Source organism: Sparus aurata, chromosome 9, assembly GCF_900880675.1.
Source record: "Sparus aurata chromosome 9, fSpaAur1.1, whole genome shotgun sequence".
Taxonomy (NCBI): Eukaryota; Metazoa; Chordata; class Actinopteri; order Spariformes; family Sparidae; genus Sparus; species Sparus aurata.
Window position 1 is genome coordinate 31,538,471 of NC_044195.1, and position 27,984 is coordinate 31,566,454.

Consider the following 27,984-nt stretch of genomic DNA (forward strand, 5'->3'; position numbering starts at 1 on the left):
TTTGCTCAGACTGAAGTGAAACCACTCGACTGTGGATCGGCAGTTCGCGGGCTCTCTGGGATCCCAGTCGACCATCAGGAATGGGAGGAGACGGACCGGGCTCGGAGCCAAACACCCGACTTCTGGAGACGAGACATTAAATATTCAAAGCAACAGAAGAAACAGCTGAAGGATCCTGATAGTTAACTTCTGTGCTGTGTCCTGAAATGATTCACCTCTTGTGATTTGGAGCTTCTCACCTGCTGGATTACTCTCCTCGAAGAATCAGGAGTTGTTAGAGACTAAAGAAAAGTTTCAGTGGGAGTTGTTATCTTGCTCACCTCTGGATCTTTGGCTCTGATCACAGCGACTGCGCCCGGCAGAGCTGATAAGCTAAAAGCAAAGAATCAATAGCAGGAAAATCAGAGCTCAGTGCACCGCAACCATGTGCGAGGAAGTGGAGATATCAGAAGAGAAAGACTGGAAGGAGCTGGAACCCAACTACCCCCTCAAAATCTTCCTGACCGTCTTTTACAGCTTCATCCTGGTGACGGGTATTGTGGGTAATTCGGTCACTATCAGAGTGACGCAGGTGTTGAAGCGCAACGGCTACCTGCAGAAGAACGTGACGGACCACATGGTCAGCCTGGCGTGCTCGGACTTGTTGGTGCTCCTCATCGGCATGCCTGTCGAGCTCTACAGCGCCATCTGGTTCCCGTTCTCGTCCACCTCGGGCAACGTTTCCTGCAAGATCTACAACTTCCTGTTCGAAGCCTGCAGCTACGCCACCATCCTCAACGTGGCCACGCTCAGTTTCGAGCGCTACGTGGCGATCTGCCACCCGTTTCGCTTCAAAGCACTTGGCGGGAAACGCACCTCCGCCCTCATCACCTTCGCCTGGCTGGTGTCGGTGCTCGTGGCCCTGCCGCTGCTGATCGCGACGGGAACTCAGGGGCACATTCCCGTCCGCTCAGACACACCCGTCCAGAACCTGACGTTCTGCACGAACCTGCGGGAGCGCTGGGTGATGTACCGCAGCAGCATCTTCATCGCCTTCATCATCTACATGATCGTGTTGATCTGCGTGGCCGTCATGTGCCGCGCCATCATCCTCGTGCTCCGGAGGCCTTTGGTTGCCGCGGACGGCGACGCCAACGGAGCTCCAAGAGCCTCCAAGCATCAAAGTGCAAAGGTCAAGACGGCCAGGAAGCAGACCATCATTTTTCTTGGTACGTTGTTGTTTTATCTCTCAAAAAAGTTCCCTCTCTCTGTCTGTTTGTTTGCTGTCCGAGCTTTAATACCTCCTGGGGTCGACGTGTCCACACATGAGAGAGGAAACCTCCGAAAATAGTGTTATTTTTGCCCCACTTTGTATGGAGGTGTGTGTGGAGGTGTGTGTGTGTGTGTGTGTGTGTGTGTGTGTGTGTGTGTGTGATGCTGCTCGGGATGCTCGGACGTTTCTCAGCCTCTTCATCTGTTTACACCAGCTGTTAAGTGAACCACTTTGACTGTCTGCCACAAGTGGAAGTAAAAAAAAACACAAACATGAGCTTATTTACAATGTTGTGAATGTTTCAAGTGATTGATTTTACACATACACACACATACACACACACACACAGACACACAGACACACACAGACATGCTGCTTTTGTTTGAGGGCGTGTTCGGAAACACTGGAGATAAACCGTCTCGCTGCTGTTTGTTCAAACATCCAGCGAGTAGGACTGAAGCGAGAGGAGCATAATATTCAGAAGTATGTTTTCAATCATCATCTTATAAGTGCAGCACACTCTCATCCCTGCACATCGTGGTTTGGTTTTAAGATACGTAAGTGCGGACGTTGGTATTTCCTGAGTATATTCAGATGCTTCGTGTCCCTGAAGTCTGTACAACCTGTTTTCAACATGTTTTGCAAACTACGCCACGTGACGCCATCACCTACAAGATGTTCAGTCGAACGTGTTCCTGTTGCAAAACAGAATGAATGTTTGAGCTGTACTAGTTTTTATTTTAGATCAATTTGAAGAGGAGGTGTGATTTGGTAGGATTAACTTGTGTTTGTGACGTTAAGTTCACTACATTAGGATGTTAAAATAAGTCTGTGATAAAACTTTTGGTTTGACATAAACGTAGACAGTGATTTTTCTGGTTTTGCCCCGATCCTGATCGCTCTTTGAGCTCCGTCACCTCACTTCCTTCCTCGCCGCCGTACTTCTTAACTGTGGCCACTGCCAAGAGGGTCGCTACAAGAAACATAAATATGGTTTGTAATTAGCTGCTTTTGCTGTTGAACTACGAGGTCTTTTTTCTGATGTTGACGGGCTGAAGAATTCTATCTTTAGCGGTTCTTCTTGCACACAGACCCCCAGAATGAGCACCAGGCTTTGAAGCCAGTTTTCATGGCGGACAAATGACATCATCACGTGTTTTGGGCGTCGCAACCCCACGAAATGACTCGTTTCATTCGGTCCAATAACATGTGGAAAGTCTACAAGAGCTGCACCATTCAATTATTTTATCCCCACTCAGGCTAGCTGCAGGTTAGCCGGCTCGGACGGTGGAAGTCTCCGTAGCACTCACTCATACAGAAGCTATGCGGAAGGCAGTCGAGTCATTTTGGCTTCATTTGGCATCACCGAGCAGCTTATATAGAAATAATAGCGTGACTTTGTCGGCCATGTTGGACCACCTTGTTTTTACAGTAGCCCAGAAAGGACAAACCAAACATTTGCTGTGTCTCAATTCAGAGTCTGCATCCTGCAGAGGAGCATTTGAAGACCAATTACGTCACAACGCCACACGAAGGCTGTCCCAATCCGAAGGCTCCTCCAGATGCTCCTTCATTTCCCTGTTTTTGGAGGATGCACCGCTACGATCCTTGGTGGCCTCACATATCCAAAGATTCTTTGCGCGCACCAAAAAGAAGAAAGAAAGAGAGAAAATGGCGACATCGCGTGGCGTAGATCGTCACTTTCGCGGGCCTGGGCGGCAGAAATGGTGACGTAAGGGTAAAACATCTGGTGACGCAACCAGGAAATGCTCCAAAGGCTAGACCGTCACATTTAACAACGGCTGACGAGGTTAACAAGGTCGCTCTGAAGGACTCGCCTTCAAAGACCACAAAGGCCGAGTCCTTCAGAGGATGCAGACCCTGAACTGAGACACGGCAGCTGACTCCAGACGACCTTTCATGTTTTGTGTTGTTAGCAGGCTGTTGTTAGGTGAGACGTTGAGGGGTGAATTGCACCCTCACCACTAAATACCACTAAATCCTTCACATCAGACCTTTAAGTTTGTTTGCGACTGCTGTGTTCGGTTCTCTCATGCTGTTCGGTAGCCGCTGTTTACGATATCAGAGGTCCATGTTTCAACTCGAGAGAAAACATCAAGACAAGAAAGAGAGAGAAACTTCACAAGAGACCTCACAGAGATCGACTCCCCTTCCAGGTGTTCAACGGATGCCAAAACAGCCGATAGTCGTCCAAGTCAGATACAATTTTAATAAGAAGATTTGCAGGATAAACAGAGCGAGCGTTGGGGGTGGACATCCAGGGGACACCGGCGTCGCCTCGGTCCGATTGGACGTCAGCTAGCATCGAACACGAGAAGATAGGGACTCTGAGACGTTAACAGATTCTGACATGTCTCACAACAAGACAGGCCGACATAGAAAAGAGGAAGGAGACACACCAAAACATACAGCCGGCAAACTCCCAAAGTCCTTCAGTCGTACAGCAGAGCGGTCACAGAGAGCGACCGCATGAATAAACACAACGCTGACAAGAAGCAGGACGCAGGAACTGAACTCCAGACGCGGAGGAGGAAACTGAACTCACTGCGGCTCCCTGGTTAATGTTCAGACGTCTCCCAGTCAAAACTGTTTATTTGTAACGGAAATTCATGTATTTTACAACCTTTGAAGCTGCACTAATCAACATATCTGATATGAGTGAATCAAATGGCTGTTTAATATTAAAGGTGTGTCTGCTGTGACCTCCAGCTGAACGGAGCTTTTAAGGATAATGCTCGTGATGAAAATTCTCTCTTGGTAGCTGACTGAAGTTTATTCATTCAGTTTTCTTTCTGTTGTGATCAAAAACATTGATCAGAAGCTCAATTCAGAGGCTTTTCTGTAAATTTGTTGACCCAAATTTTAATACAGTTTGATTAACATCCAGTTGAAGCCCCGCCCATTCCGAGTACAGATACAGATATTTACGTGGTGCAACAGATAGACGGCCTTTTAATGCAGAAAGTTAAAATATTATATTGAGGAAATATTAAGGAAAGAAACATATACAGAATGTTCTTATTTCTTACTTTCTTTTCGTAGCACATTTGAAATCCTGCCTCTGACTACAGATGGGGAAACATTTCTAAAGAATACGACGTCACGCTGAGAAGAAGCTCTGCTACCTGCAGCTTCCTGATTCCTGTCATCTACATCACAGCTGCCGCCTGCAGCTGATGGCTGGCCACAGTTTTTAAAGATCGGTGGGCTCGTGACTGTTAAGGTGGTGCAGGCAGGTCTGCTGCAGAGGAGCCGTGATATCTGAAGAATGTGGTGCATATAAGAAGCATATGTAGTGAGTTTTGGTAACAGATTACCGTGAGTTTGATGTCCGAGTGCGATCTTAATGTGATTCGTAACGTCCTTATCTGCATTCCAGAGCGACCGTCACTCCACATCCTGTTGGTTTACTGACACACACACACTGTTTAAACACACTCACTCATGATGTATCAGTCTGACATTGAGCGAACACCAAATACAAACACATTGGTGTGAATCACGGCATTGGAATTCATTGTGTTTTCTCACATCTCAAACTTTCAGCCCAGTGATTTAATAACCAGGCTGCTGACGGGGATTCAAGGTCGATGAAACACGAACTCGTATGTGATTATTACTTTCAGTTGTTGTTCTTACCTGCAAGGCTGGGTAATCACTAAAATACAAAACATGCTCTTTGTCATGTTGCCTTGAAACACAGTTCATCTTGACTGCAGATTCACGTGAAATGTCAAAACTCAAAACATCATTTTTTAGAAAGTTACATTTTCTTTTTAGACTGTAAGATATGACAGGTTGAAGTTGGGGAAGATAATATGAGTGACACTTCTTAAGGATGTCACATCTTTTGTACCCGTCATGATTAAACCTGCTTAGAAATATAAAATGAGCCTCCTTATAACTTCAGAACTTGCCTAAGAATCTTCACGTTTTAAAGTTTGCTTCTGTATCGAAGTAATCCAGTGACACGTATCTTCACATCAGTGTTAACACAGCAAACAGGAAGTGATAATAGATAATTCGGCATATTTTTAATGGCGCAAAAACACAATTTAACTGATTTTATTTGTTTTAATCAGGCTTTGTTCTCAGGCTTTATATCCAGTAGCTGCAAAAAGGATTGTAAACTGTTAGTAAATACATTAAAAAAAGGTGTGTTAATCCTAATAAAGCAACAAAAAAGTCTTATTAAGGTGTAACGGTGACAGAATGTGTTGGTTAAACTAAAAAAACTCAAAATATGATAAACTTGTAAGGTTTTTATCAACACTTTTAAATGTTTGCTCCTTTTAAAGTGCTTATAAAATGTCTTATAATCTAACAATAAATGTGTATATGATGCTATTATTAATGCTTATGTAGACTTTTTTGTCTTAATTACATATTAATGTATCGGCATGCCTGTCGAGCATTAATAAAGTCATAACAACAAAATTACATCCAAGAGTAAAAAAAGGCAAATACTGAATTAAGATTCATTTTTATTTGAGTAAATAAAGCAGGAAAAAAGAAAAAAATATACTAATACACTCCTCACACATACAAAAAAGTGTGTATGTTTCTAATTATATTTAATTTGGTGTTCCACAGGGTTCAATACTCGGCCCTCAGATTTTTCCTCTTTCTAATTCTAATTCTGGTTCACGTCAGTCGTATTTTCACTTCATCTTAATTAAGAAATCATAAATCAAATCTGGAGTTTCTAAATGAAAACTAGAGCTAATACCAAACTTCTTTTAAGGGTAATCAAATGACTAATTTTGTAATTTAGTCCTGTTTGCAGCTACGGAAACTAGTTTGAAAAGTGACTTTAACGTCATGACATTGAAACGTGAACATATAGCACAGGAATTATCATCAGTCTTGTTTATTTTATATCAGATCTTTCTTTTAATTTTGGAAGATTCAGCCCTAGAAGATGTTTTTCACTCTGATAGAAGTGTCTTCTCCTCTGTTGAGTAGTTGAAGCTGTGAGTGTAAGTGAGCTGCAGTCCTTCAGGACAGCCATGTATCAGCTGCTGAGAGTCACCCAGACGTTTGATCAGCCACTTTTCAATGATTGCTTCTTTGACGTGCTTATAAAATGTCTTATAATCTAACAATAAATTTGTATATGATGCTATTATTAATGCTTATGTAGACTTTTTTGTCGTAGAGGACATTATTACATATTAATTAACAAGGATTTCAGGGCATTAATAAAGTGTTAACAACAAAAGTACATCGGAGTAAAAAAAGGCAAATACTGAATTAAGATTCATTTTTATTCGAGTAAATAAAGCAGGAAAAAAGAAAAAAATATACTAATACACTCCTCACACATACAAAAAAGTGTGTATGTTTCTAATTATATTTAATTTGGTGTTCCACAGGGTTCAATACTCGGCCCTCAGGTTTTTCCTCTTTCTAATTCTAATTCTGGTTCCCATCAGTCGTATTTTGACTTCATCTTTATTAAGAAATCATAAATCAAATCTGGAGTTTCTAAATGAAAACTAGAGCTAATACCAAACTGCTTTTAAGGGTAATCAAATGACTAATTTTGTCATTTAATCCTGTTTGCAGCTACGGAAACTAGTTTGAAAAGTGACTTTAACGTCATGACATTGAAACGTGAACATATAACACAGGAATTTTCATCAGTCTTGTTTATTTTATATCAGATCTTTCTTTTAATTTTGGAAGATTCAGCCCTTGAAGATGTTTTTCACTCTGATAGAAGCGTCTTCTACTCTGTTGAGTAGTTGAAGCTGTGAGTGTAAGTGAGCTGCGGTCCTTCAGGACAGCCATGTATCAGCTGCTGAGAGTCACCCAGACGTTTAATCAGCCTCGCGGCGTCCTGAAGAAAAACACATGATGGATTCGTGCCGACTCTCTGCTTACTCTTTTGCAGTTTATCTTTTAATACGATTCCGACAAATTAGGTCATCTAACTTCTTCCTCTTTCTTTCTTCTTCATAAACAAAATAATTAATCAGCCAGCATATTATTCCACATCATACTCATCCGTGTAATTCCTCACCGCTTCCTTCAGGAGCGCTCCAGCTGTGCTTTGATTAAATCACCAGTCAAGTCGATCGTCCTCAACACTTGAGTGTCGGACGACGTGTTGATTCAGATTGAGTTTCTGCGCTCTGATGACCTCACGTAGACGAGGAGAGGAGAGGTCAGATGCATCACAGCCAGCTAATAAAAGGAGTTTTCATCCATTAGTCACAATCCACTTGCAGCTTAATTGCTGATTGTTTTTCACGTTTCACCTCCGCTGGTGTCGACCGATGAGGACGGTGTCATGATGACTCATATCTCGATGAGGAGGGTCGGCGGAGGGCGGTGACAGTGATGTGTTAATAAGGGAAGAAGTGAGAGCGGGTGACAATGGTATTTATGGAACATGGTGGGAGGATGATGATGAAGAGCGGCAGACGAAGAACTGGAGGAAGAAAGATGATCTTTGTCGAACAGTCAGAGAGAAGTTTGATCTGAAGCCGACTACAGCGAAGGTCTGAGCATCTTTCAGCTGAATGTTTTCTTTTTACATTAAATCTATTATAAATACCACAACTTACTACTTTTATTTACATTTCAGGTATAGAACAGGACAGACTGAGAATAAATTATACAAAATATATCATGTTTTATTACTTTTATCACCTGAAAGATCTCAAACTTTATTGTACTGTCAGTTTGAATCGACTTTGCCATCAATGTATTTAATTATTTACTGGTATATTATCGTTATCTAGTGTTTAAAGATACCAGTTATTTGAAAAAGTCTGTAAACCTTTTCTACAAGAACCCCCAAATAAAACTATGAATATGAACATTTAAAGTTAGCTGCCAAAAAGTGCTGAACTCACACACCTGGGGGAAGACTTACAGGTGAAGAAGGTTTGCACTCTTCAAATAATCTCTGGTGAATTTAATGGGAATCCAAATTAACCTTTACAGTAATTAATTCCAACGTCAGCTGCATTTTAGTCTGAGGATATAATAATCACAGTCATGAGGAACTGCTCCCGCGGCTGTAAATGAATCTGTGAGTTTGATGAAGATGTTTGTGGAGGCGGCGTGGTCGACCGGACGGCGTCGCTCAGTGACAGGAGACAATAACGTGATTTTGAATTCCACACCAGCTGAAAGTGAAGCTGAGCAACAAACACACAAAGAATCTTCTGAAATGTGTTTTTGTTTCAAAGGCCTGACACCAAAATATTGCCATTTTTAAAACAGTGGCTTCGAGATTCTTTTCATTTTAATGCCGGGTGATTCAGGTGGAGTCAAATTATCCTCGCAGGTCAGTTCAGGTTGTTAAAATATTGAAGATGTTTCCAGTTTTATCAGCCTGTTGTTGGACTACGGAGGAATAAAAGCCCTCCACACTTCAGATACGGTCTGTAGCTGACAGTGGTTCATGGTTGTTTCTGATAAATGTAACAAAGACAACTTGTGTTCAGGGTCGATCACGCCGTCCTTGTACTTCATCTGTAACAAGGGAAAAAACGAAGAGAGGGAACCGAACCTTCAACGTTCAGTGGTTCGACAAAAAAAACAAGTCTTTCCTGTGTTCACTGTCATTTATAATTGATGCCCTTGAACCTTTTTTCTTTCCCCTCTGCTGCTGTTATATTACAAATGTTCCCCGTTGTGCGACTAATAAAAGATTATCTGCTCTTATTTACGGTTGTGCTAGTTTCAGAGCAGAGGACAGAGACGTGAAGATGTCGCTTCAGGCGATGGTAACTCGTTACGTTAACGTAGGTCCAATTAAAACATGTTCAGAAACGTGCGGCACAACGAGGCTGTTTAATACATTCAGAAATATTCAGACTCTTTGAGGATTTTCTTATTTTATTGAAACTCTTTTCACACTTCACACACATAATTCTTAATTGAATCACAGGACAATTCTTCCTATTTGACTAATTAATGAATTTGACTATAAAACAGAAAGCTGTTTCTCACCTGAATTCGACTCAGACAGCTTTTTGTCCCAGGTGTTTTTCTTAATCTTCTTTTGTCGCTGCAGCCGGCGGCTCGTCTGTGACGGCGGGATTCATTAGCTGTCGTCAAGTAAAACTAATAAGACAGCCGAAGTCTCGTCCATTAATTTGGAAAAACATAATGTGGTGAATTAAGAGACAAATCATTTTTGGATCCTGTTTGAGTTGTGTTGGGAATCACACATAAGATGTTTGTCAACTTAAAAGAAGATTTTAAGTCAAGAAAGTCTGATTTTGTTGTAAATAAAGTCAAATATCTAGTTTTGTGTTAAACAGCTCAACATGGAGCCAACTGGGTTCAAAAAAAGAGCTAAAAAAGATGAAAATCACAATAAATCAGCTCATATTGACGACTGCAGTTCTGTGAAACGAGAGTTGATCAGTTCTGTGAGCTGCTGATATTCAGAACAGCTCGACAATGTTTAATTTACAGGTTTTGGTGAACATTTAACAAGACGACGTCACTAACGAGACTGTCGACTGTGTCGTCTTTATAATGACGTATTTTCACAGTCTGATATTTAGACTTTATTGACCTGGAACATCATCTTTTAAACTGACAAACGTGTGTGAATCATGACACAATTCAAACAGGAAAGTCAGATGATGGAAACTGGAAGAAACGTCCCTAAAATCAAGACATACACCAATCTATACATGGACGTGTCATTTCTCTACAACCATCAGTGGGTTTTTTTTACCTCCGAATCTGAAGTTAAATCAAAAACAAAGTTGTCTTTTGCCAGTTAAAGTAAAGAACCTGAACACTTCCTCCACCGCTGCTCGTTAGCCGCGTCATAATATCCTCAAAGCCACATTACCGAGTCGATCCGCTTCATAATTCATAACAGTTCAGTGCTCATAAACAACAACTCGAGCGGCAGCACCGGACTCCATCGCCTTTGTAATGGAATATTAAATCTGACTGAATATTAGTCGGAGGGTCACGACACAGTCTGCTGGCGCCGACAGTTTTCTCTCTCCTCCTTATTGACTGCTGGATTACTCGGCTGCGAGGACGATCCGACTTCGAATGTGATTATGAGTGGAATTGTTATTGCGGTCGGCAGACAAGAAAAGACCGTCGAGTTCCACTCTGGTGCGCCCGTCGGAAGAAAAACAGGCGTTCCTGTTGTAGGCGGCGATGTCCGTTATCTGCGGCGTGGCCGCGGTCCCGACACCTCCTCCACTTTACCTTGAAATAACTTTTAATCCTGGTTGGGCTCGGCGACTTTGGAGAGTAATTAAAAGCAGAGAACATCCTCGTTAAGTAGCCCACACATCACGTCCAGGACAGGAGGTTAATTGCTTCAGATTTTTTTTTCTCCAATCGCTGGCAGCCGGCATCTGGGTGATGAATATTAATTCTGTTTTTCTGCCTTCAGCCTTTGGCCGGTGACCTCTGACTTCAGCAGAACCGCTTGTGATGTCGACGCTCGCCGAGGATGAATATACGTGAAAAGATGGAGTGAGTGGAGGAGAAAAGAAAAGGGCAGGGAGCTCTTCTGTTATTCCACAACGCTTTTTTTTATTCAAGACGTGTGCTGTGATAATCCCACCGTCTTCACCGGCGTTATCACCGAGTATCAAACAATACAAGAGAGCTGAATGCTTTGTAGTAAAAGTCAAACATGTACCAGTATTTCATCTGAACCTCTGCAGCCTGCGTGTCAGCCGGGAGTAAAAAAGGAACAAGAGTCCTTTTATCGTAATAAAAGGAAAAACCAAAGAAAGAGGCATTTAAATAAAATGCTCAGACAGCTGACAGATCAATAATGAGAAAAATGTACCTTCTACTCTGATGCCTTTCATCTGTTAAGGCTCTTTAATGCTTCCTTTATGTAGGAGAATAGATACGTACGGACAAACTTGTACAGACACCCTCCAGCTGTTTGTCTCGGTGAAATAACATCATACAGATGTTTGAAACTTCTCACCAGCTCGCAGAACCTCCCCTCAAAAAGTTCAGCCATCGTAAATACTTCCTCCTCTCGTCCCGCGGTCGCGTCTCGCTTGAACTTCTGGGCATCGAGGTGAAACGATGTTAACTATCAAACTAACTCATTATAAATCGATTCTGTCTAAACGTGCGGGAGAATCAAGAGGTTTTGGATTCATAACTTTTTCTTCTTCCTGCTGTCCTGCCTGTTCTCATCAGCCTCCTTCCAGCAGTCGTAGCTCATGAACTGCAGCGACAGCCCAATTGCCACCCATGAACCTCTCTCCTCCGGATCGATGGGGCTTATTTATTGTGTTTGACCAGATCCTGACTCCCCGTCGGCGTGTTTACGACGCTTCGGCGGCCTCTTTCAAACCCTTTTACTATCAAATATAAAATAAAACCTCTGGGAGGATTTGTCGGGGCAGCTCTCCCTCGTCCCTCGCCGTCTTCGCTCTCCTCGCTGTCCGCCTGATTGACAGCTACATAGTTTAGTAATAAGCTCCAGAGCCCGGTGGCCCCTCGGCAGCCAGCGTAGCTGCAGGCAAACCGTCCAGCGAGTGACAGGCTGCACTCAGCGACCCGCATGGGAGACAATCCTGCGTATGGCTGAGAGGGCGACTGAGTGGCTTCGCGTCGTGTCAGCGCTCTGTGGGGAAATCACCGGTTTCACTGCGTGGGTGTGTTTTACTTATCTGTTCTACAGCACCACGCTGCACCCCGAGAGGCCGGAGCACGCCGGCGCTCGGCCTCTGGGATTGAGTGATGTCTGCATGATGAGAGCTGATCGGTTCCAAGTTTTATACAGATACTTTCCTCCCATGTGACGCGGAGTTTACGAGAGTGTGGCTCAGCATGAAGTTTGTGACATTTTTGTAGAAGTTCGAAATGAAAATCGACGCGTACATTTTTGTCATTTCTGGATCGAGGGAGGAAGAAACTCTCACAGACTGGATCCCTGAAACAGTATCAGCTGATTTTTGTCTGCAAACACAACAAGACTTTGTAAAGTTGTTGAGAACAGTTGCTGACACAATCCACAATAACGAGTCGCGTGTTTACTTCACATTTGGACCTGTTACGGTCGAGATAGTGTTGCTGCAGCTGATCGCGGCCGTTCCAGACGTTGCTCTCCGCTCTGCTCCACAAACAATACGTGCTGCGTCTATTTTTGACGGAAGCGGTAGCTCGAGCCAGACAGGAAGTCAGACAGCAGTCGGGTGCTGTGTCTCAGTTCAGGGTCTGCGTCCTCTGAAGGACTCGGCCTTTGTGGTCTTTGAAGGCGAGTCCTTCAGAGAGACCTTGTTAACCTTGTCAGCTGTTGTTAAATGTGACGGTCTAGCCTTTGGAGCATTTCCTGGTTGCGTCACCAGATGTTTTACCCTTAGGTCATGATTTCTGCTGCCCAGGCCCGCAAAAGTGACGATCTACGCCACGTGATGTTACGATTTTCTCTCTTTCTTTCTTCTTTTTGGGGCGCGCAAAGAATCTTTGGATATGTGAGGCCACCAAGGATCGTAGCGGTGCATCCTCCAAAAACAGAGAAAAGAAGGAACATCTGGAGGAGCCTTCACGCGGCGTTGTGACGTAATTGGCCTTTAAATGCTCCTCTGAAGGATGCAGACCCTGAATTGAGACACAGCAAATGTTCCAAACATTACAGGTCTGATCCACTGTCAACGTGAAAGTATTGATTAGTGCAACGAATTTTACTTCATTTGCAAACTGAACATTATAATCCCGATATACACGTCTCGTTAATAGAATCGGCAGTTTTTACGAGCAGATGTTCGGACACGTTTGAAGTTGATCTGATTTACCTCCACAGACGTCTGAAGTACAGACTGCAGTGATGATCCGAGCTTCAACGCAGCATGCAGGACGAAAACCTTGAAGAGGGATTAGACGTGTGACTCACTGGCGCTCCGGCACATAACTCACTCTGCAGGAGGCTCGTCAGCCTCAAACTCTCCTGTAAGTGATATTTCACGATGTTCTGGAGCCTTTCGTGACGCGTTCGTAACATCCTGGTTACAGCCCGGCTTTTAAGATTCAATTCAGATCAGCGATCACTAAATAAATACGTCTGGGGATGTTTAGATTTATATGATATTCACCTGTGTGTCTGCTGAAATTTAACCAGAACGGAAAAATACATAAAAGTGAGTCTCATTAGAACCAAGATCAGGTTCTGATAAATACTGTTGGAGCATCATCTTACATCAAAACGCCTCTGGAGATACTGAGGTGCTGCAGGTTTGTGGTGATGAGTGATGTCATGAACAGGTACTGATGAAACACAAATGTGTCGGTACAACGTAAAAGAGAGAAACCGATCCGGTTGATGCTAGATTGATGGTCAATAGACGGACAGAGTATTGATCACCCACGGCGAGTTGAGCCGAGCGTTGGACCTGCTGCGAGTCGGGCCAAGCCGCCTCCGCCGCGACACGCAGCTCATGTAATAAATCTGAGAGAAAGTTGTGTTCAGCTCTCGGTACTTTTGTAGCTTCTAACTGAATCTCTTTAGTTTCTCTGGTCCTGTTTGTTCTTTTTGTATTTTACTGTTTCATCGTGTTTCACTCTCAGCCGTCGTGTCGTGTTTCGTTACTGCTGCTGCTGAAAACACAAAATAATTTCAGGGTGTACAGGAAATAAAACCTGTTTTTCGAGATCGGGACGAGCATGTTTTTGGCTTAAGACTCAGTCAGGGAGCCCAGTTGTGGTGGAGATGCTAATCCCTGCAGATGTGACGGATGAACGTCTTGTTTTGTTCCCGCGGGTGAAACAAATGCTGGTCAGTGCAGAAACTGACCCTCCCTGCACCACCGACACAAAATGCTTTCAATTAAAAATGAACAATCAGAGCGAGAGATGAGGAACTGATTGAAGACAAGTTTTCAGCTGGACATCTGAGCGCCGCAGAGCCGCCTCTCTCCAGGAATCCATCAGAGCGCCACTGAAGTTGGGAAATTGCTTTCTTCCCTAACGAGGGACCTTTGTCATGCCGGATGTTGCTGCGGGTGAGGCTGCGGGCGCAGCAGCGAGCAGGTCGGGTCGGAGGAGCTGTTTAATGTCCTGCGGGACGCAGCGCTTCAATCAAAGCTTACCGGCATGTTTTATCACGTTCACTCTTAAAAGCAATTAAAACGTGGAGGATGTGCCTCGTAGCATGAAGGATGAGTCACAGCGACACGCCGCTGCTACAAAAGGACTGTTTTCCCTCTTTTGTTGTGATGTTTGCTGTGTTGCAGCCATGAAGAAAAATGTTGATTGAGTTTGACATTAATGATCCACCAGGCGTCTGTTCTAATATACAGCAACTTCTTCACACTGAGATAAGATTAAATAACAGAAGATAACGAGACTTTACAAGCAGCTGCTCGAAGTTACAAACTCCGTCTTTGTCTGACAAGACTGAGCTAAAAAGAGAGGGAACATTTCTGACTTACATCTCTCAGGTGTTAATCAGCACTGAGATTAACGAGCCGGCTCGGACGGTACCAGAACCTTAAAGCTGGATCAGCTAAATGGAATTCGGCCATTAATCTTATCAGTTACACCTTTTCCTCTAAAATGTCTTCTGCAAGAAAGGCTGATTAAATGAAAAACAGACATCTTGTCATAATTTGAGCGTTTATCAGAGATGTGAAGTTTCTCCTTTATTGGCAAAGTCTTTAATCTATTTCTGACTGCCGGTCTTAATTATGTGGATCGGACTTTTATTTGCTTTCTTGCTTCAAGTTGCCAGAATCCTTAATCTTCCATCAGCAGTCTGTCATTAAATCCTGAAGCTACAACGCGTTCGGGTTTGTGAAGCTCTCGCGCAGATGTCCGTTTGATTTCCTCCCAAATCTTTCTAGACAATATAAGTCAGCGCGGTAATGAGCGTCAGTCGTGATCACAGTGTCGTGACACCGCTCACACAGATAACACTCGTCTTTACCGAGACGTTTACAGACACGTCCGGAATCAAACTGGTTCCTTCAGAGTGTCCGGCACCGTCACCTCTCTGATCACAGTCCGAACAGCAATTATCACTTTTCACTCCTGAATTATTTAGTCTTAACAACCGCAGCTGTGAAGAGGCTGTGACGGGGTGAAATTAACAGCTCGAAGCCACTCGGCTGTGTTAGCTCAACCTCTGATAACACTTTTAAACCATGTGAAGAGAAACGAGTCCTTCAAAAGAAGGTTAAATAGGTACAGTCACGTTATTACTGCGCAGAGATAACAGATGGCCGGCTGAACAAACCCAACCTTTGTAAACCTTCATCATGGAACAGACAGGATTGTAATGAGAACCTGCGGTCGTCATCCTGCTGCTAGCTTGTTAATTTGTGACGGCGAATGAGGATAATGTGCGTTCATCCACTGGAGCCGTTCAGTCTGGATTTATCGTCCAGAGTTGTGTACCACTACAGGGAATAATAATCAATCTCGTGTTTCTGTTTGTCACACTTTCTGTGTTTGTGACCGAACCTGTCGGACGTCATGAGGCAGAAATCTGTGAAAATAGAATAAAACACGAGGTAGAAGTTCTGCTGAGTTTACTTTGTGCATCGCTCAGATAACTTTACGATCTCAAGAAAGTGAAGTGTGAATGTTTCTAAAAAGATGTTGTAAAGTTGTAAATACATCTTGTCTCTAAAAGACGCACACGAGATCTTTAATCCTCTGATTGTGAAACTACATCAGTACGCAGACGATAGAACTCTCTCAGATTTTCTGTTTTGTTCCGTTGTTTATAACATGTAAGATTTACGCATTAAAGTGTCTAAAAACAATTAAACCGCTGTTATAAATTACACAATGAGCTGAGTACTTCCAACGATGTTCAAACCAGAGAAATTCATACAGTTTACTTGTTCGCTTGTTGTTATAACTCACAGGATAATCAGAGAGGAAAGAAGTCGATGAACAAGACTAAACAAAAAGTGAATAATACTTTAAAACACACACGTGTTCTTAAACATTTGTGTCTGAGTCATGACAGATTCATTTGGGGTTTTTTGGCCGCTGAGCAGTTGTGAAGCAGTTTTTCTTCCTTTGACTTTGGGATCTTTTGTGTTTTAAGTGTTTATTCGCTCCAACCAGCAAGATTACTTCAGTGTACGTTATCCGTAAACTAGCGAGCGATGGCCGAAATCACATATTGTACGTTTGAAGTAACAAGAAAAACTCGGTTGAACTGCTGAATGATCTGTACAGATGAGTCCGCGTTAGAGCTTGAGAAGACAATGAAATGTTTTGTTAGTTAACTAACAATAGTTGAACCAACAAACAATAGCTTATTGTCACTAAACGTCTATAGTTCATACATTATTTATTTAATTGCTGTCTGCGGTTACTAAACAGTTTCTTAACTGGACTGAAGAAGTTGTCCGGTGAAATCACGTCTCTAAGTTTGTTTTCCAGGTTCAAGTTCCTCATTTATTTGTGTATGAAAGTATGAATCAAAGTGTCTTTTATCTCATCTGGATTTTATTCAAATACATATGCAGACATTTCTGCTTGGACAGCTGCGCATCACCTCAAACTCAACCTGAGTCAAACTGAACTCCTCTTCATGACTGCCCTCGCATGGACCCGTCAGTCACTGTCGAGGACGTCACGGTATCGCCTTCATCGGTGGCGAGGAACTTGGGTGTAATCTTCGACGACAGACTCTCCTTCACCTCCAACATCACTGCTGTGGCCCGATCCTGCAGATTTGCCCTCTACAACATCTGCAGGATCCGGTCTTTCCTCACAAAAGACTCAGCAGGACTCCTGGTCCAAGCGCTGGTCATCTCCCGCCTGGACTACTGCAACTCCTTCTTGGCTGCAGCGCGCCTCGTTTACAATCCTCCAGAACTCTCCCATGTGACCCCCCTCCTGTTGCGGCCCGCCTCCGATTCAAGACGATGGTGCTGGTCTTTAAGGCCGTCAACGTAACTGCGCCTGTCTACCTCCAAACGCTGGTCAGACCTCACGCCCCAGCGAGAGCACTCCGCTCGTCTACGTCGGCTGGCCGACTGGTACCGCCATCGCTGAGAGCAAACAAAGCCCGCTCAGCGAAGACCAGCTCAGCAGAATCACTCTCCATCTTCTGCAAAAGACTCAAGACTCATTTGTCCGGACTTCACCTCGACCCCGCACAGCATGACCGACCACACCCCCCAAAAAAAATTAAAAATTGTACGCACTTGTATGTTTGAATCGTTACCGCTTCAATCAGAGCACTTATGCACTTAAAGGATCTTTGACAAATAGCAGTTTTTTGGACAAAAGCGTCTGCTAAATGTAAATGTAAACACACTCGACATGACGAGGGTGAATGGGGCTGAATATCTTTAAGAATCTGCATCTGGCATTCAGGATTTAAGTGGGGAATTATCACACGGCTAAAAAAATAGTTTCAGTCTTGAAGTGTCGTTTCAGCCGAACGACAGCGCTGATAATATAAGTGCTGTCAGAACACAGTGAAAAGCACATTTTGATAATCTGAGGTGCTCAACGAGAGACGACTGAGTTCAGAGAATCAGAGAGGTGTCGCAGATGTCAGAGATGTTCTGAGTTTCAGCGCCAGTATGGAATTAATAATGATAATAAAGTTGAGTCGAGGAGATGAAGCTGAGAGAAGTTTTTTTAGAGAGTCGGGTTCGTCCATGAAGCGGATCGAGTGACTTTGTATTCCTGCTGCTCTGTGTCGCTGTTCTCCTCTCACCCAGTTAATGAAGTATTATGTGAGCTGTAATTTAATCAGGTAAAAACCAACATCTGCTCCACGTCCTGAATCCTCTCCAGCTGTAATGTGATATGACGCAGGCTGGTGAGAGGTTTGCTGAACGGGGATGTTACGAGAACACTTTTATTGAATTTACAGAAAGCTATCAAATTCAGTGAGGTTCTGTCCGGAGCTGGAGAACTTCACGCTGGTCCTGGTCCTGGTCCGGACTCCAGACTCGAGAAGCAAACACAGTTTATCAGTTTATCATGTAACAGGTACAAAGTTCAGGTGTGTTAGTATTACCGCATCATTTACGACCTCGTCGATAAGATATTTGACCGCTCGCACCGACAGCTCGTCCACTTCAGCAGAGCTCTGTCAACACACGTCCTCCGTCCTCTTTACAGCCGATCATCACCTCGGTGCCTCGCTCAGCGTTTAATCTAATGTCACGTACAGCTGGCGGCATATTGAGAGCTTACACACAACAGATGTTGTAAACCAGCTCTGCAGGCGGAGAACATAATCACATCATCTGCATACATAAAACGATTAGTTATGAGATCATGAAGCCACCAGGAACAGATGTTTTACGAGCGTTCAGAAGCAACTAAAACATGACAGGAGACAATACCTGACTCGCTCTGAATCTATGATATGAATGTGTTACCTGAGTGAAAGTCAAAGAAAGACACATTTAAAATGGTTCTGCTCCAGTACACAGTTTGGTACCAGTTTTACAGACGCTGATGTCTCTAACAAACCGTCACCCCCTTAAAGGGACAGTGTGTAACGATTTAAGCAATTTATTAACTCAAATCAACGTCTTTGTTCATAAGTAAGTCCTCATTGGTGTACAATTACCTCTGCCAACAATCTGACTTATCCTCCTGAGTGAAGAATTACCTATCTGAATACATCTTTACCTCATTACTTGAATCAGTAGAAATACTCGACGCTGCTGGGAAAGAGTCCATATTCTGAAAATGAGTTTCTTGTCCGTCAGGGCCACCGTAGCTTCCGGAACGTCTCCAACGTCTTCAGAACGGGAGGGGTGAGCAAAGGAGTGTTGCAATGTAGAACCTCACAGCTAGATGGCGCTAAATACTTGATATATTACACGCTGTCCCTTTAAATCGTTTGCGCAGGAAACCTGAGAGAAAGATGTTTTTAAAAGTCAGTGTGTTCAGCTGTCGGTACGTTTGTAGCTTCTAACTGAATCTCTTTGGTTCCTCGAACATGACACACGATGTTTCCTGTATACTGCTTCATAATAAAAGCTTTTAATTAAGAAATAACAGAAGGCTTTTATTGTGAAGAAGCTTTGTTAGAGGTGATTCTTCGATAGTTCTGCGGCGAATGAGACAAACGCGTCATTGGTTTAAGACACACCTTCGTCAGAAATGATCTGAAGACTTAAATATTAATCTACCAACATTTTTATAAACGAGGCTCCAGGAATTCTGCACAAAAAAAATCCTAATTAATCTGTGTTTCTATCGACTACAAGTAAGCGAATATTAGAAGTGAAGTAACCTGAGATTAAAAAGTTGGTGCTGTTAATTCTCAGAGGCCTTTAAAACATTGCAGAAGAAGAGAGAAGTTAAAAGACCACCAGTCAAACCTCTAAATGTGAAAACAAAAGCCTCACATTTCACGTACGTCAGGACTTTTTAGCTTATCCAGTTTCCGCGGCACATCTGCAAGTTATAAAACTACTTTTATGCCTCTGCAAGCGTAAAAACTTTTTCTTCAAATCTTTCCAAATTTAGTTTTTCCCTCCCGCTTTATTAAAATGCAGCTCCGCTCGAGAACATCTGTGTATGTTTATTAGCTTCCTTTCTTTAAAGTTTACAGGATAACAAACATGAATCTCCAGATCCGGATTATCTATCGGCGGCGGCGGCGGCGGCCATGTCTCTGTGAGAAAATCTCTCCTAAAATAAATCCATTATGAATAATTTTCCTCCGCGACTCACTCAAGTTTTTTACTTAATGCTTTAATGACTGAGAATCTTCTGTTAGCCTTCAAATTAATTCGTTCGCACTCCTCCTGGATTTAGTCCGACGCTACAAACAGTCACGTACGTTCTCTGTTTGCCGCGAGAGAGGAAATCACTCCGTTTGTGTCTGACAGATCCACAAATGACTTTAGATTCTCCCCGTCTTGAGAGGCTTTCGTGGATAAAGTTGTAGTAAATTCATTAGAGTTGTTAGAGAGCCGGGAGAGAAAAACCTTAATTGACCTCCAGTCACAAACACATTTTGCTCTTCATGGTTTTAAATCCGCCGTCTGTGTCAGGTGGGTGTTTGCCGTGAGGGACAACACAATTAACGCCGGAAGATTAAAAGAATTATCAGCCGACGTTTGACTATTTGAATTAAGGATGCACTTTTTTTCACGTGATCGATCGTCTACACGCCACAATCGGAGACATCTGGCAACTCAAAAACTCATTATTATGCAGCAAATGTGCCAAAATCCCAGTGGACAAAAAGCTCCTTTATACTCTCGGTGGGTGAAAATCAACGGCGGTGCTTCTGTCTGCTCTCCTCTGACAGTGTGTGCGGGTTCAAGGCATATTTGTACTCGCTGTCATCGGCTTTGATAGTGTTTGCCTTCATCGCAGGTTGCTTTTTATCCACGGGACAGACTTTTTTTTAACAACTTCATCCCACGTCTGACGGGAAAATCCAACCAGATCAATAAGGAGGCGGCTGGATGACTAATGGCTCTGATTCTTTTTATTTTATTCTCATTTCCCTCACCGGCACAGACTTTAAGTGATTGCAGTTTATTGTGTCGTGTTACAACCGAATGCAACAATAAGTAAGTAAGAACGGCGTGAAAAAGAAATATCCCAAAAGCAAATAAAACACTATTATCTCTCACTGGCTCATTAAACTTATTAGTTTTCTTCTTTTTTAGTCTCAGCACACATTCAATTATTTATCAAAGTATCGCCGTCCTTTTTCTTTCTTCTCCTCCTGTCCACATAATGGAGCGTCCTGAATTCAGTTTTGGCAACGTATGACAGTTATTTGCTTTTGGATAAAAAGAAGATAAAAAGATTTTAATGTTCATCCATCATTTGGAGCCTTTATGTGAGTTTGTAGTCCTGAAACCCTGAAATCAGTCAGCATCTTTGCACCTGTGGTTCCCTCAGGCTGAAGATATTTACATGTTTTGTTCAACAACATAAAATACATCATTAAATGTCCCACAGTTTAATCATAAAGCTCTTATGTGTCTAAAAACAATGGCAGTAGTGAGACTACAGAGGTTGTCAGGGACATTAAACGCCATCAAACATGGAGACTCATCTACTCACCAGTCCGTCTTTACAGGTCGACTTTAGTTACAAACTATTCTAACTCTGACTTTACAACGTGTACATCGATCAGTTTATAGAAAACCTGGATAGTAATTGTGTAGGAAGACGCTCAGCGGTGTTGGCGTTTAAGTCATGCGACCGCAGTGTGATCTGTTTACAGCCTAACATTAACTTTTAAATGTTAGCGATTTAATTTACGCGTCAAAAATCACAGAAGTGGTGTTCATCAGTGATCTGTGATACATTTTTGTTCATCAGAGAGATTATTTTCTGTGATAATCCAGCGTACAAATTAAAAATCGTACGCTTCTTTTTGAGGGAACAAGAGTGATTGCTAACTTCAGGGTTAGCCTACAGAAATACGTCACTGACACACCACTACAAGCTCGCTAGCTTAAGTTCCCTGAAGCACTGATAGCTGGCAAGCTAACATGAACAACAATTTGTTAATTTGACGTAATATTATATCACACAAATGTATGAAATATCAAGAACAACAGAATAACTATAATAATGATTTCAACGTGTTCCTTGAAGATACAGTGGAATCGTGTTAGCTTGCTAAAGTTTATAGCGTTAGCTTAGCGGTTTAAGCGTTTAAACTGCTGTGAAGTCAGTCACTGTGAAGCGACAACAAACTACAGTTACTGCATGGATTATAAACATTTCATGTACTTGCTTGTGTAGTTTTATGTTAGTTTTGTTGAAGTATTTAGCTGAAACGAATGTTGCTAAGCGTGCTCTGTCAAGTTAGCGACACACAGACACGCACACGTTAAGAATCACATGCTGTTAAATTACTAAACAAATGATATTGTTACTGAGTAAATCACTAATCCAAAGTGTTACTGATCGTCCCATAAAAGGGGTTAAATCCACATGTTGTTTTCAGAGAAGTAGCCTTTTGATAAATTCACTTTTTTGGCTCACACGACAGTAAATCCGACACTAACGGCTTCTGAGGGTGAAATCTGTGATCATCATAATCATCAAGAAGCATCGAAGCTAATTCATTAACTTTCCACTCATTTAACAAATCTGACTGATTTCATCTCACGCTTGTCTTCTCCTTCATTAACACGTTTCATTCTGATGATTGTATAAGAGTTATAACTCAATGTGCAATCAAGACGACTGCAGCCGTGTTGGCTGCGGGAGGAGTTTCAGTCTCCAGTCGTCTGGTCGTGTCTGAGGAACCATTTCGCTTCTCTCGGTGATTCAGTTTGAATCTACGGAGCCGTTTCCAATCATGGAAATGAAGGGCGTCGGTACGTGCTGCTGCCCTCTATTTGACAAGTTCCTCTCTGAGTTATGAAATAAATTTTGCATTCACAAAACCTCCTGCTGAATGTTCATGTGCAGGTTTATGCAGCCGTGCAGGTGTGAGGAGACATTTCTGGAGCCGACAGCCTGTTTTTCACAAAGAGTCGAGTGAAGGAATCGAACCGGCTGCAGAGAGTCAGACGTCTGCGTGTGATGCTGAATATTCAGTCAGTGACACATTAAGTGTCTCGGTCGGTTGAATCTGAACGTGTTCGGACGGCGGCACAACCTGATTCCTGCAGTAGATATTCTAAATACACATTTTAGTAAAGATTAACCATTTAAACATTAATACTGTGACTTGAAATATGAAATATCAGAGGGCCAAGTATAGAAATCTGTGTTCACACTAAACAGGAAACATGCATAAGCGATCTTTTCATCAGATTTATAAAAAACACACATACGTCTGTTCCCGAGCTTCTTTTCCTTCCATCTCAAGCATCCTGATTTCTACAGATGTGCATGAACAGTCTGACCATCCGCACAATATTTAATTCACCTGGTTAGCATATAAAGAGCCAGAATTTATTTTCCTATGATACAAACATTGATATTCGGGGTAAAGTGCTCTTTAAACTACCTGACTTCCTCCTTTGCTGCCGTCATAACTATGATGGCCACCAGAGGTCGCCGCCTAACAACATGAATATGGGTTTAAATAAGCTGCAAGACATTTTAACACAAGGGATGTTTGCGATATACTAATAAATCACTTTATGGAGAGTAAATTATCCAGAGCTGCGTTACATGAAGTTCTTATATTCAAGGGAAAGTAAAGATGAACCCCTCAGTCAAACGTTGCACTGTTACCTTCATCTTTAACGGCTGCAGGTGACGCTGAGGACCTCACGAGGACTTCTTTAGTCTGTTTTCTCGTGTTGAAACAATAAGTAAATGATGTTTACTCAGAACAGCGACTCGCTCACCCTCTTCTGCCGCACCGGGACGCTAAGCAGCTCCATCACACACTCCAATTACAGCGAAGACAGACAATTATTTTGTTCCAATAATCTTGTTTAATTGCTTTCTAATTAGCAGACAGTTTATATTTTGCCTGTGGCGGGGAGGCAGTAAGTGTGTGTGTGTGTGTGTGTGTGTGTGTGTATGTGTGTGTGTGTGTGTGTGTGTGAGTGTTGAGAACATCGTCACCGTCAGCTCACATTGCATTTTTGAGGCAGGGTACAGCAGAAATTTAGTAATATTAACAAAAATATTAAAGATGTATCCACAACATGTAGGTACCTCACACACACACACACCTTCAACTGAGGTGAACACACACACACACACACACACACACACACACTCTCTTTACGGTGACGTTACTGATCTTTGCTGACTCAGTTGCAATTTTCCAGATGAACGCCTTCACTGTGATCAATGATCCGACGTGACAGGTAGAACCAAACAAAAAAAAAAAGAAAAAGAATCCATCTTAAAGAACGATTCGGCCGTTTCATACACGATCTGTTTCCTTGATCAGAGTCGGACGGCTCGTAATAAAGACGGCCTCGTTGGCTAATCAGTTACAGGCTGCGACATCCCTCTAGGTGACACTTTAGTGGCCTTTTAAACATTTTTATATCTTTTTAAACGCCAGAATTAACGACCAAACGTGCATCATCCCTCCCAAGGTTTTATTGAGGCTGGATCGGTGGAGTGTGTGATATTGATTATATCTTCGTTCGGGCAAGTTAGTGTCGTTTATAAGGGAGGCAGGATGGAGATGACAAGCCAAACGTCCAAACAGGGTTGAAAACTGGACTTTTTAAAAAGCTGCGAAGTGAAGCAGGACTGAAGTGATCAGCTCCGTGCCGAAGATAATCAATGAGCCTCCTTGTGGTGCAAATTACCAACAATATTTGCAAATTGGAGCCAACAAATCTAGCGAGTCGTCTGTGACACACGGTGGCCTTCGAGGCTCGTCGGCCCGGGGCAGGTAGCTGCTTTTCTCAGCTGGTGATTCAGCTTTCAGGGCAGAAAGTCTCCAAAACAAACGCAGGAGACGTGATGTCTGCAGCTAACACGTGAGCCGACACTGTCAACTCATACCCGGCAGACAAGGAGGGAAATCAGAGTTGTGTTTCTGCAGGATACTCTGGGTGAACTGTCTGTAAAATTACGCCAACACAGTCTGAAAAAAGTCTGAAGAAATCGTTTCTAAAATCAATCCGGGTTCTGAAAATCGCCCGGCGTCCTCTGGTTTCCTGAGGGCAGGTCGTTGTTGGTGTCAGTGGGAACTGAACGCCGTCTCCGTCTTTGAAAAGAACAAACTCAGACGTGATCAAAGCTCGCCGACGCTTCGGATTAAAGTGAAGCGAGAGTGACGGCTTCCAACAGAGAAGAAACACCTGAGCCAACATCTTACTGTAGGAGCCTATCACTTATAATAAACCCGACATGAAAAGAAACACGAAGACGCGTTTCCGCCGCCTCTGTTTGCTTCTTCCTTTCCTCAGATAAATAATTCCCTCGGCAGTCTTGGACGGCGTATTGTAAGCAAACGCGTTGGTATCTGTGTTTCCACAGCAGGACTCGATGATAATCCTGTGGATGCTGTAAGGCTGTTTAGTCGCAGCGTGGCTCCCATTAAAAACACTGCAGGGGAAACGGATAAACACCAGATTAGAGACGAGGATGAGTTCGTCCACAGAGTTAAAGACTCATGAGTCAGACGTGACAGAGGAGACGAGTCAGCCGGCCGTCCTGGAGGTCAACGCACCGGGGCTCAAGTGGCAGCGTAGTCGAGGGGCAGACGCTGTTTATATGATGAAGAATTAAAGATGGATGCCGTCTGCAGCTTGACGATAGCTGGGAGGAAACTGATGGAGGAGGGAGGAGAAAACACCTGAACTGACGCTAACTGTGTTAGAAGTGATAATTGATGATTAACAATGATGCTCAGTCAGAGTAAAACAGACCTCAGTGGCCTATTTTTTCATGTTAGATGATGTGATGGAAGCAGAAATGTGCAGTTTTGCATTGATGTACGATAATTGTTAGTATCTGGTCAGTCAGCTTAAAGTGAAACTATCGCCAAAATGCAACCACCGCTTTTTTTGTGATTGAATATGTGTCAAACCATCGCGTAAAAGCAGAATTACGACGAAAGAGGCACTTTTAAGATTTACTGTAGTTTCAGTTTCGGGCAAGCTAATTTTCAATGGGAGTGCTACGGGCACTTTTACGATAGCATCAAAATCTCTCTGTTTAAAACACTAAGAAGGCTCGACACAACATGAAACTTTGCTGGTAGTATCACCAGGGTCTCTACACATGAACACGAGCATTGAGAACATTGTTTGTGTACACAGAGTTTACTAAAAAGAAGGTTTTTGAACAACTCACGTTAGCAGTAGCTTGTTCCGCTCGCCGCCGTCCTGCCAGTGGAGAAGTGTCGATCTCAGAATGTGACGTAACCTGGAGGACAGTTAAGGTGGAACGCTCCTAAAGCTTAGTTCCATATAAATGCAGGATAATTTGTTGTTTTGTCGTTAGCTGAAAAACAATATTGACCTTGAAGTTGAAAAAGGAGCCTCATATAAGAAACGATACTAAAATCAAAAGCCGTGGATATTTGTCGATACTTCTCGGAAAACACAACTGCTAATGTGAGTTGTTCAAACTTCTTTTTAGTAAACTCTGTGTACACAAACAATGTTCTCAATGCTCGTGTTCATGTGTAGAGACCCTGGTGATACTACGAACAAGTTTCATGTTGTGTCGAGACTTCTTACTGTTTTAAAAATAGAGATTTTGATGCTATCGCTAAAGTGCCCGTAGCACTCCCATTGAAAATGAGTTTGACCTGAAAACGAAACTACGGTAAATCTTAAAAGTGCCTCTTTCGTCGTAATTATGCTTTTAAATGCCGAGAGTTTCACTTTAACTCCCACAAGATGACTTCATACTGAATCACGAAACACTTAACAGTCTTAAGTCCTGCTGACATCACTGTGACATCACAGGTCGTATGACTCATTATATACAGAGGGTGAAGTTCCGCTCTGTCAACTGTGCTCACTTGAAACTTATTTCAAGACTAAATGTGCACGGTAGTCGTTGACGACCTGTGATCCTGTTTGAGATAATATAAAACGTGATTTTAAGAGTTTATAAAGTCACTCTTTGTCATAACTAAAGTAAATATCATCTAGTTTTGTGTTAAACTGTGTTAAACGTCACTAACACCAGCATGGCCGACAACTGGGCTCAGAAAAAGTCTTAAAAAAGAGGAAAATCACAATAAATCTGCTCATATTGACGACATAAGAGATACATAACTCACCCTAAAATTAAAGTAGAATTAAACAAATGAGACGTCAGATCTTTAACCTCTCGTGTCTCTGACTCCTCCTCAGGTCTCATCGTCGGATCCTTGATGGTCTGCTGGCTTCCCAATCAGATCCGTCGCCTCATGATGGCCGCCGTGCCCAAGTCCCGCTGGACTACCTCCTTCTTCCGGAGCTACGTGATTCTCCACCCTGTGGCCGACACCTTCTTCTACCTGAGCTCCGTCATCAACCCGTTCCTCTACAACCTCTCCTCCAGACAGTTCCGGGAGGTGTTCGTCCAGGTGCTGCGGTGCCGCCTCACCATCGAACACGTCAACAAGCGAAACGTACGGACCTCCCGCGCCGTCTCCGCGCGCTCCCTGCAGCCGCTGCTGATGAAGTCTTTGCGGCGCAGCAAGGCTAACCGCTCCACCGTCCCAGAGGAGAAACAAGCTCCAACCTTCATAACCTTTCGGCAGGAGAGTGACTCCGGAGTGGCTTCAAATACTCTGACTGAAGAGTCCAATTTGACTCTCAGAACAAACACACACCACACATCAGAGTCTGAAATATAATCCTTTAATGCAACACAGTAAAAAAACAAAAGGTGCAGAAAACCAACAGAGATATTCCTCATACACAGGAAACACGGTACATGTCACTGCGTCGGACATTTCACTGATAGATCACGCTCAAAAACAAGCTGGACGGGACTCTGCAGACTTTAAACTTCAGAAAATGATAAAACACAGCTCAAATATTCAGTAAAGCAAGAAGCTCCCGCAGCTCTAGTTAAAGTTAAACGTCCCCGGAGGAGTTTTTGACCACTAGAGGCGCTAAAGCAGCTCAGTCGATCCACGAGAGGTCAGCGGGAGTGAGATGGTTTGTCTAAATATGTTAACTGACATAAGAAATAAAGTAGTTCTTGTATCCTGCATGTTGTCGTCAGAGAGTTCATGTGTCGACGCTTAAATATATATATCAACATTTTACATTGACAAATCATTCATTTAAAAATAACACATCTACAGAGCTCGTTGGAAGGTGCAGAATAAAACATCTTTACCTTGAAACATTGTTGTGATTGTGAATCATTCATTTTAAAATGTTTGTCGCTTC

General features: G+C 43.0%; 1 protein-coding gene across 1 annotated transcript; it reads left to right on the forward strand.

Moving 5' to 3' along the window:
• gpr39 (G protein-coupled receptor 39) lies at nucleotides 1-27,938 on the forward strand. The gene is made up of 2 exons (XM_030427912.1): nucleotides 1-1,208; nucleotides 26,953-27,938. Exons 1-2 carry the CDS (start codon nucleotides 425-427, stop codon nucleotides 27,438-27,440), a joined length of 1,272 nt encoding a protein of 423 aa, XP_030283772.1. The 5' UTR covers nucleotides 1-424; the 3' UTR covers nucleotides 27,441-27,938.
• The last annotated feature ends 46 nt before the right edge of the window (nucleotides 27,939-27,984 follow it).